General features: G+C 30.7%; 1 protein-coding gene across 2 annotated transcripts in view; it reads right to left on the bottom strand.

Annotated features, from left to right (window-relative positions):
- Positions 1-1,252: 1,252 nt before the first annotated feature.
- LOC130898674 (proton-coupled folate transporter-like) overlaps positions 1,253-11,877 on the bottom strand; it is a 37,732-nt gene continuing 27,107 nt past the window's right edge. For both annotated transcript variants that reach the window (XM_057808122.1, XM_057808123.1), the window contains exons 3-7: positions 7,355-7,456; positions 5,580-5,717; positions 3,569-3,652; positions 2,063-2,219; positions 1,253-1,870 (exon numbers count right to left, since the gene is read on the bottom strand). In XM_057808122.1, the coding sequence (XP_057664105.1) occupies positions 1,573-1,870; positions 2,063-2,219; positions 3,569-3,652; positions 5,580-5,717; positions 7,355-7,456 (779 nt within the window). In that variant the 3' untranslated portion in view covers positions 1,253-1,572. The remainder of the gene's footprint in view (positions 1,871-2,062; positions 2,220-3,568; positions 3,653-5,579; positions 5,718-7,354; positions 7,457-11,877) is intronic.

Genomic DNA, 11,877 nt, shown 5'->3' with positions numbered 1-11,877 from the left:
CTCAAGGTTCAGACCTTGATTTACCCTCGTGAAACATCAACCTGGTGGGCTATACTTGATCTACACTCAATGCTAGCTCTAAGCAATCTTCGCATATTCCTTTTATTAACACTCTTGAAAGAGAGGATATAAATTGTAGCAGTAATGTTAAGCCACATCATGCGTATCTGTAATGTACCATTTCGCGATATTGGCTCAACCGACAAAAAGAGAGAAACAAAATATTAATTTAGTGGTAATTTTATAACGAACAATACTATTTATATCATTAATTTTTTGCTCTAAATTTCTCTACATTAATTTTCTACAAATTGTGTTTCCTCCAAATAAATTTATAATACACAGGAATACAAAAGAAGTTTCTGATCTTCGCTGGATAACTTAGTTCTTGATTTGGTAAATGATTTGCTTCTTTAAGATAGAGTCGAGCTGAGATATCGGCAAAGAATTATGAATCAGATATATGGTGGAAGATAAAAAAGGTTGTGTTAATGATGAAAATGAAGGTCCGAGTGGGTTGATGATTGAAAATGATGTACTGCCAATAAGCGAGCAAATATAAGAAAAAAAGGAAAATGTCCAAACCAAAATGGGGATTTGAGGAAACAATATCCTAGTTCTAATAATCTCTGTATTCTTACAAATAGAAAATACATTAAAACGAAGTCTTTTGGTAATAAGTCTGGATCTCTGTATAAAAAAACTGTTTTGTCAATATGTGTGCACATGAATAGTTGTGGAAAGAGTATACGTAGAGAAATGTTTCTGTATTAAATATAAATCAAAAGGAAAAATAACCAGGAACTATCATATTTACAAAAAAGAAAAATATAAAAAGGCTTTTCCATAAAGCTATAGATAACAACATACTTGAGATAGTTGAAGAAAGCGGGATGAAAATGGTGGGCGACATAGATGAAAATGTAAAAAACATTGACCATAAACTAGATGTGCGACTTTTATTGACGAGTTTTCTTATCATAGGTATCTTTGTACTAATCTAGTTTTTTTATGTGATGTTTCCTAATATCATCTTTAGATGCTTTATGTCATAACATCCATTTTATTTTTATCATTGTTTCCAATACTGTTCATATGTTATAATATTATGATTAAGTAATGGCAGTATAAAGCTAGAAAACGATTACTTCATTAATAACGTGCTATTCTATAAATTATTATGTGATTCAGTAATCTTTTCTTTTCTAAATTTTGAAAATACTCCAAAATTGTATTCAAATAAACTCATATATACTTCAATTCATTTATTCTATAATAAGTTAATATTAAATAAACATAAACTAGTTACTCATCGTCATCATTAATAGATAATATAAATAAGAATAGACATAAGCTTCAACTGTCAAAAAATTATCTTACACTAAAAAAATGAGGCTCTTACAATGAATAAATTGCTAAAACTGATTATTCACTAGTCGTACGCCATCTTTAGACTGTATTTTCCAGGAGTAACTTTCTAAAGTAAGTGCCCTGTATACGTTCACTTCAAAAAAGTGAAACAAGAGCGAAGTACAAAGCTTCTTTTTTTATTTATCTTCCATTGATATATTATTAATTTTCTTCCATATTAAAAGCTAGGTTTTTGATACCTTCACCATCACCAACAGCTCCTTCTATATTTTCGTCGACTTTATGTATCACACCGTTTTGTTTTGATTCTTTTATCGTGCCATTTTCTTTAGTTTTATTATTAGTCACACCATTACCTGTAGAAACATCGATTGGTACTACTATTTGAGTTTCTCTTACTGCTGTGTTCAGTATAACATTTGCAACTACACTGTTACGTTTCTCGTGATTTAATTTTGAAGATTCCTTGGCTTCACGACATGACTGAAGATACATCCAACTAAAATAAAAGAAAAAACAATGATATAATAATAAAAATATGATTTCCAACAAGACAATAATGACGAATGAGGTAATGTTTACCAACTTTTAGATACGTATTATATCTTAACCCATTTCCCAATATCAATTTCTTAATTTGATCAAATTGAACTGACTGACTGAATGAATAGTTACAAATATCGATACTCACGCGAAAATTATAACTGCAGGTACAGTTAAAATTCCTCCCAAAATATAAAAAGCTCCCGGCATAGCTTGGAGAGTTGCGGCATAAGTGGCATTGTACATAGGTCCATACAATAATGGCATTAGTGCTTCGCAAACTCCAAAGAGAGAATTTACTTTTCCTAGAACAATACAAACATCAGTAACCCTGGAATAGTCGCGTGCTCCAACAACACTAGTCGCGCGGAGTCTAACAGAGTTCGTATTTGAAAAGATCCTTTTGTAAATTATTATTCTCATTCATTTTACTGATTATTTGAAAAAACATCAAAGCACTCATCTTTAATAAACAAAATAAAAACCAATATATTTGTATACATAAACATACCTCATACAGAGTCTAAGACCTAACAAAAACTACAGAAACTAACTGAAATCAAAAACAAAACTCAAATTATTTCAAGAAGAGAAAACTGTTACAAGACTCACGCTTCTGCATAGAAAAAGTATCTTTGCATGTGTTGCTAATAAAGGATTTGTAATACTGGCACTTAAACCTTGTTTTTGTATTCGACGCATTATTTTCTAGTACCTTCTGATGAATGTTCTACAACAGATCCAGAAGCAGTAGAGGTTTTCGCTACATCTTTTCTTCTTTGATGGATGATATCTGGTATATCTACCGATAAGAACGTCTCTGCAAATGTAGTTCAACCAACTTAAATGCTATTTGTGTCAGGTAGGTACACTTTTCCTTTCAAATTATCTCTTGCTTCGAGGTGATTGGGGTTTACTTCAGCGATATGCAATAAAAAGAAGAGAATCACCACTACTTTGTGCTCCATCATAGAGTAAACAAAGTTTGTCTACAGAATCCATACCCTTTTTGGGCCATTGTAAAATGTTATCTTTTCGGGTTTATTTTTATCACCAGCGTCAGAGTCAATTACGTTACTGTTTTGTAAATTGGAAATCATGCAAACATTCTTTTCTTTTTTCGCGACGTTAGTTACAATTGTTATATGCTCTACAAACCCAAACATGACTTCAATAAATCATTTTATGATCTCTTATTAATTTTTTAGACCAATGGCACTGAGATAAAACAATTATCTATGTTGGATATGGAACAATACTCATAGCGTAATTTTTTGTTATGACCAAACAAATTCAACGTATAAAAAGTTCTACTACGTATTTTGTCCAAAAACTTCTGTTACATACGTTTTCTTCTGTAAATTTTATTTCTCATCAAGACCCAACCATTCAATCTTCATAAGTGTTATATGAACCTCATCACAAATCGAATTAAAAAAAATTGTATGGAAACCACCAAATGTTGCACTACTCTCTAACATTACAATTCGTAATAAAACTAGCAAATATATTGTTCAGAGATATAAGTTTGTTTCAATAAAATAATTTTCTCAAATTGGATATTGAAACTTTACCTATAAACCTGATTCAATTAAAACTTCCGAATACGTGCAAATTATATTATTTTACGATGTCGACATTTATATTAACTCACCAAGTTCATCCGTGGGCACCAATTTCGAAGCTATCGATCGCATCGCAATAAACGACGTTCCATTTAGAATCTCAACTATGGCACCTAAAATGTACAAATCATTAAATTAAATATTGATACAAAGTAGCTACAATGTACTCTATTTCTATTTAGTGCACTCTTGAGATATATTGAAACAAATTATTCCGAAACATGTACTATTAAATTCTGTATTTGTAAGATTTAGAATCGGTACAAGCAATATTCATAGTCTGAATTTCGGTGAGGTTCAAAAGTCTCATACATTACGATCTGCTGTCACTCGATGTAGTAGAAGCATTTTTGTAGTAAATAATTGATTATGAGCAATCTTCCATTCGAAAATTGAAACAAATATTGTACTATTACCATGCAGTTCCAGTGCTGAAGCTCTTTTACAAGTTGATCCAGAACTTTTATCGAGACTGTATAGTTACAAAGCTTATTATTAAATTTAAATCTACAATTTTTATAACGGAGTTCATTTTGTTGGAGTGATTAAAAGACAAAAAGGATTATTAATTTCATACACATTCGTCCAATTCCATATAAATAAGCAGTATCTCACCGACTAAGTGATTATTACATATTCAGCTGAAGGGAAGATATTTGTTTTTCTGATTTGGAACAATATTTTCGTTATTAATTGAATGTAAATTGTTATTTTCATCATTACTTTTCATTATTATGCATTTGATATATTGAAGAAATGTAACAAATACAGTAAAATGTACCTGGTGCGGTTTGAAAACATGAAAGTATTGATTTTGATGAGCTTCACTTAAGTTCTGATAAAAAATTCATGATTTCAAAATTAGGCGAATTCGCGCGGCACCTTTCATCTACTTTTTATAAATGACGAATACGCCGTTGATGTTTCCTTCTATAATTTTTTATTATAGCAGGTGATTTATTCACAGTATTTCTTTCAAATAATTTCTAGAAACGTCTGTTTGTTGTATATTTTTTTTTTGTTCTAGAAGTTTCTAGAATTCTATTTGGGATATATAAAGAGTAGTGTAAGCGCAGTTAGTTGAGTTTTAAATAAATATTCGTGGTGAATTGAAAGAATTAGTGAAGAAATTAAGACTGAAAAGAAACAATCGGCTCTAAAGAAGGCAAAAAACGGTTCTATCTGCAGGGAAGGTCATGGCGACGGTTCTTTGAGATCCGGGTAAGATAATATTCATTGACTATCTATCAACGGCTAGTATTATGTGAACTTATTGCAACGTTTGAGAAAAATTAAGCAAAAACGACCGCAAAAATAAATATATTGTTTTCCAAAATTTTGTGTTTTTGTTGGGCGAGCTACTTCTGGGACTATCCTCGAACCTTTGAAAATAAAAATTCCTCAGGCATGGATTAAAACGAATCCCGTACGGATTAAGTGATAAATTTAAATTCAATAGATCCGCATGTTGTTAAAGTTGAAGTATAACGATGAATTCAAATATGTTTTACAAAAGTTCACAACTATACGGTGTTAAAAAATGTTAAGCTAAATTTCTTTAGATATAAGAGTATCATAAACTAACACGATTTACAAGACAAATTTTCTAAAATGAAATAAATCGTATACATAAAACGAGATACTCAGAAACTCTCAATCAAATCTCACTCTAATATATTGTAATAACTCCCAATATATGAACTATATAATCAAATAATTTAACAGAAGATAAAATATTCACATTCCACCCTTAGGTGGAATCCATCCTCATTATTGAGTAGTGTTCTTGTAAAATTCTCCTATTTTCAGAGATACTATCAATTTTAGAGATTAATGTATATAATTTTAAATGAAGTTACCACTGAAGCGTGGAAATGATGTTTTCATTTTTAACAAAAAGTATCCATTCTGTATTCTTTGGAATGGAAAATATTCCAAACCAGTTTAAAAGCTTTTAAAAACAGAAATATTCCCCTTTGTTCTGTAGGCGATTTTTTATTTAATTAAACCCTCTAAGCCCTTTATGTTTTTTGTAATTACCTAAATAGAAGACTAGTGATGTCTTTGCAAATCCATACACAAAACTCGAGAGTATTTTGCTCATCGATGAGTAAATTCCAATAATCGCATCATCAAATTTCAGGACATGGCTGAAAACTCCGACTGAAAATGAAGTTCCTGAAAAAACAGAATTTTTAATCTACTTATGTTAGAAGTTTTGCTGTTTAATAATTATTTGTTGCATGGTTCAGTCAATTTTTCTTTTAAAACTTTTGAATTGGAAAATCTCGAACAGAGCACTGAAATTTAAATAATCCGAGATTTTTTTATTATAGACCAAAAAAGTAAATATGAACAAGTGAACATTTATGTTCAAAATACAATATGGGCACTGAAAATACAATTTTTCTATCTTTATTTTAACAGTCCCTCTAAGAACATAAAGAGTCGAATCTAGAGATAAAAGTTTTCTATTACAAACTTTCATTAAAATGTATATACTTTGTACTAAGAGCAAATAAAGATTACACACTACATTCCAATGGGTAATTATTGTACGTGGGTGGTATCTTATTGTTAGATTTAGATGTCCTGGTTATCGAGCCATCGTCAAGTACCTGTATTTAAAAGGGTAAAGAGGTAAGCAGATGTATGAAGTTATGCTTAATACCCTAAGTGATCGATGTCCTTCATATGCAACCGTGAAAATTGGACTGCAAGCTTCAAAAGAGGTAAATTTACTATTGAAGATCATGACTGATCGGGAAGGCCCCCGAAAATATCGATGCAGTTCATGACATGATTTTATCAGACCGTCGAATTGGGCTAAAACGGATATATGAAGCACTGAATATTTCATACGAATGCATTCGTATGATAATGTACTGTATTGTATTGTAATGTAATGTAATGTAATGTATTGTAATGTAATGTATGGTGATGTAATGTATTGTAATGTAATGTATGATGATGTAATGTATTGTATTGTAATGTATTGTAGTGTAATGTATTGTAATGTAATGTATTGTAATGTAACGTATTGTAATGTAATGTATTGTAATGATCTCTGATACTTATTCAATGGCTTCAATGCGAGCGAAGCCGCGGGTAAAAGCTAGTAAGTATATAATGATATTCTGAATTTTTTTTTACATGATTCGTTTCACGTATGTGAAGTACACCACAGCATGTGTAAATGGAGCTTTCAAAATATACGTTTCATAGTAATATCTAGAGCTCGAGTAACGTAGAGACTGTTATAAATATTGATTTTTTGATGATTAATCTGACAGGAGTGGGTAACTTAATACGTCTATTCTTTTACTCTTCCATTGTTTTAATAAATTTTAATTAATATTCATGAGCAGATCGTGTTTTTTATGTTTGTGCTTCATTATGTAACTGAAGACCAATACAACCAGTAACGACTACTGCAAATGAGTTTTCATCTTTTATTAGTTTCCACTAAAAGTATACTGTCATCACATCAATTAACTAATTATTTTCTAGTATTACTCGTAATTTCATTTTTTTTTTTTTTTTCGATACAATTAGCAGTATTTATAATTTCAAACTCAAGGCAAATAGAAAGAATAAATCGTCATTATAAACTTGCTGTATATAAAATGAGTCTCTAGTTTCTATCTTTTAGAAAAAAATTTGCTTTGGCAATTTCACTACACTCATTTTTTATAATTTGATTTTGCATTAACTGATATAATCTAATATTGAAATATGCCTTCCTGTTCAACTATCATTGTATTTCAAAAGCAGAACACAAATTTTAGAATTGATTTGTGTCACCACTACTTTACCTATTAAGTTCGTAACCATACTATATGTTGAGAATATACTGAAATCTACTTCGTCCCAATTGAATCTGTATCTTGTAAAAAGGTATCCAACACTCATTTCACCTAAAAATAACAAAAAATAATTATTCATTATCCATTCATTATTTCCACTCAATGTTGAAATAGATAAAATTCCAAGGAATGTTTTCTTCACACAGTTTTTCTTTTCGCTGATTGAAAATCAAATCATTTAAAGTAATGATTGATATCAACAGGTTCAGATCATAATAACTGAATACGAATCAACCAAATACAGAAAACTTTGAATTTGGCAACAGAATTCTTAATTGTGTTAACTTTTTCTCAAAACTTTTAGATGAGATATCGTGTATTCTTAATTTCAATGCAACAAAAAGTTTTTCATTGATTTGTAATCCATAGTTCTGAGAAGAGGGTTGAAACAATTGAGGCAGGAAAATCATCCGGAAAATACTATATAACAGAGGACAGGTTGAAAGTAGGGAATTATGAAATTTCCGAAAATTTCCGATACGTACGTTAGTTAGAAAACTAAATATAGAAGTAATGTACGTGAAGTATATAATAGGACGGAAAAAACTATAAGGGAATCACCTTTCATGAACCTTGAGAAGAAATTCGATAAGATAGACAAGAACGATTCATGAGGAAACCTAAAAAACAGAGGAATGGACGAAACAACTGAGAATGGAATCAAAGGATTATACAAGAATATGAAGAATGTGACAAAAATAAGAAATATAAAAACATTCAATACAATGCGAGGAGTAAGACTAAGTTGTTTACTAAAATTTCAGCTTTTCCCAGTTGATTTAAAGTGTGAAGTAAGCAAAAATAATGAGCAACACACTACAAGGTGGAACATTAAAATAAATAAAAGGTCATAGTATAAAACATATTCTATGCAGATGATTTGAGAACATCAATATGAACATAAATGCTAAAAAAAGAATCGAGAATGAAATAGAGAAGAGAACAGAGTCAGTGGGAATAGTTTTTGGCAATATTAAAAATACCTTTCTGGTAAAAAAAGACATACCAAAATAAATAAAAAACAAAGTTTTAAAACATTAGTCTGCTCTATAATTACTTGCCGGGAAGAAACATGGACCACAACACAAAGCCAAAGAAATAAGCTACAGAGCATGTGGATGAGGTCCATAAAGAAGATAAGAGATAAAACGAAATTGGATGGGATTAGAAATTACATACAGTTATAATGTTACAACACATAGTACAAAGTGGAACAGAGAAAGCGCAACTGATATGATTTGAGCAAGTATAGCAGGAGAGAGCAAAAAAGAATCAAAAAAGGAGGACCAAGAGAAAAATGAAATGAGAAAGTTGAGATAGCCACATAAAGAAGAAACAATTAATAAACTCGAATAAGCCGAAAGTTATGAGCAGAAAAAAAATTGAGGATAACTTGAGAAGAAGTGATACTTGCCTCACACTCGCAAAAGTATACAGGCTTAGGATTAAGTGGATGTGTTCTATGAAAAGTATTTTGGAATTTGTTTTTCCATCATCTGACTCACTAGATAGAAATTTATCTTTTTTGATCAGTTTCAGTATTGTATTTCATACAAGTAAATATACCTCAATTAATCTATATTATTTGAAATCATTAATCCAAATTTAAACATTTCACACCTCTATTAATTATATTGAATAAAAACGCATTCAATTTTCATCTGAATGACAATAATTTTCGACTTCACTAAAGGTTCCCAAGGTCGAAGGAAAAATATTTTTTGACTTCTTTATCAAGGTCACCGAAGACGGAGATTAGCCTAACTAGAAAAAAAAATTTGACGCCATTGGATTACATTCAGAAAAAGCTAATCGTATTATTGTCCATTGATCAATGATGTCAATGTTTATATTTATTTGAACTGTTTTTATTACTGTTTATTTAATGTATCAACAATTACACAATATTCTTTCGTTAAGCGTAACACATCCTACGGAAATATTATCTTACTTTCCTAGTACAATAATGAGCTTCTTCATTTTAAGAGTAAAAGAATATTGAAAATCGCGCGCCTAATTAGGGGAGTCTTAGGTCCTTTAGAATCGGTATTTTCAAAAAATTTATTGGAAAAAAGTTGTCAAAATAACGAATTCCAGTATTGAAGTACTCACTCCAGCAAAATTTGTGTTTTGCACAAAATTTTTAAAATAAGCCTGTGATTACCAAGAACAATATTGAACTGATAGAGGGTCGCTGCTCCGTCACACACTAGCTTAAGATGATAGGCTCAAAAAATACTTTGGAAGATCAACCAATTAGGTGTTTTGGAAATATTTCTAATTCAATACAGCGACACATATTTTCAAGAGAAAATTGAGGAAGTTAGTGCCAAAAGCAGTGAGAGTAGCTTTAACTGAAATTACTCTATCTTCCATATTACTTATTTAGAGCATCAGAAAAGAGTGGACCCAACGGAAATTGTGCGATGCGAGCAAATGTGCAGCAATCAAAAGGAAAAGGGAGAAATCATTAACAGTGTTAACAGAAGACATTCTGCTGTATAAGAACAATAGTCAAATTTCATTAATTGAATTGCTTCCTTATTGACAATTGAATATTTTCCAAACCGGACCCACAGTGACTCACATGAAAAATTCAATTCATTTCTAAAACGAAAACCTTTGGGTCAAAAAATCTTCATATAAAAGTGGGAGAAAGTATGAATAAAAACTATTTCTTAACGATACTGGGGTTATATTGATTGATTTATAACACCCTCAGAAAACTGGGTCTTGTATTATTCGTGATACAAATTGTTGTCTCGTCCAGTGCTTCCATCTTTTCAGTCAATATAACACCTGGTTCTCTGAGAAAAAATCAGGTTACAATATACGGCTAGTTGGTGTAGAATACTTGGTGTAGAACTCGTTATCAAACATTCTCATCTTAGGTAATGATACATCCTCCATATTTTTGTTCAAACTGGTAAGATTACAGATGTAAGAGAACACATGAAATAACACAACAGCAAATAACTTTTTTGAATTTTAATCAAATTGAGCACATTGTTGATATCGAGCTCGGTAAGACACAAAAATCTGTAACTGTTATTTTTATTAAAAGTTTTCACACTGTATCAAAGATTGATTTTCTCACATACTACTATTACTTATTGGTCCTAAATGCATAGGCGATCCCTTTGCAGTTTCCTTAACTCCCTTCATCCCACCCCATGAGGTGTCTCTAGAATTGAAGTTTTTCTCGGAAATCAATGGCTTCCACTAGATCAAATCCTAGAATTTGATTCATAAAAGCTCGACATTTACAGAGAATATGTATTGTGATTTTTGAGCCGGACAGTCTTTGTTTTTACCGTACATGGCTTCAGACAACCATCTTAAGAGTTTGTCTTCCCTAAGAAGATTTTGACCTATATATGTAGCGACATGACTGGAGCCATGAATCCATAGAGCTCTCACGGCTCTACCAGCGATTGATTGATTTTAAGCTTGACTGAATCATCCCTTATTTTAGTTCGGTCTATCTTTTGCTCATTGAGTGTCTCATTGTCAATAGTGCCACTGTGTACACTGATGTGGTTATATTTTTATGCAACAAGTTAGATCCTGATAAATATAGTAATAAATTGGAATGAAACATTAATATACGCAAAAAGTTTTTCATGTTTGTTACTGTTTATCTAAATAATAATCAATTTGCGTTATTTTGCGTCCGCCCTGTATATGAACGTGAAATCTAAAGAGTCATTTAATTTTATACATCAATTCAAACATAGTAATAAACTAATAATTTCTTTTGTAAGGCTAAATCAATTCAGTGGAATTTGAAGCATTGAACTTAAAAAAAACATTCAATACATTATTGACCCTGGTTATGGAGTTAATGATAATTATTACTTGCATAGATACTTTTTTCAATTACTGCGCGATATAATGAATAATTAGCATGCATAATTACGTTTCTCAAGTAAGTTCTATCGGCATGAAAATAACAAAATTTATAATAATATTCTGAAGTGTGACCATCTTATTTATAAAAAGTATATATGGGATAAAATTATTCACAAATAAGACAGCAAGCTTTGAATTGCATATTTTGAATTTTATTTACAAATATACAGGGTATCTAGCCAGGCTACACCAAAACATAGTTACACTAAGAAGAATATAAATATCGATAAGATATAACATGTAAATGAGAAATTAGTTTACTAGTATTAAATGGTCAACTTAATTCTTCACTAATACTCTTATTTTTGCAATGGGATTCGTATCCAGTTGCTACAGTGGTGAGCGCAGTGTTAAAATAATCAATTCTCGCCAACAATATTCCATAAGCCTGTTTCATTAATAACATATAATTAGCTTGTAAAGAATTGCTATGTTGAATAATGCCTAGTCCCATTATTCATTATTACATGATCGCTTTTTCCCATTAGACGCCTTTTATTGGACAATGGAAACATCTATTTTTTTTATTGTCCGATATCATTGGTACCTTTGCTTATTTT

Source organism: Diorhabda carinulata, chromosome 10 (genome assembly GCF_026250575.1).
Source record: "Diorhabda carinulata isolate Delta chromosome 10, icDioCari1.1, whole genome shotgun sequence".
In the NCBI taxonomy this organism is placed as follows: domain Eukaryota; kingdom Metazoa; phylum Arthropoda; class Insecta; order Coleoptera; family Chrysomelidae; genus Diorhabda; species Diorhabda carinulata.
Note: the sequence above shows the minus strand (reverse complement) of the source record. Positions and strands in the feature narration are given on the sequence as shown.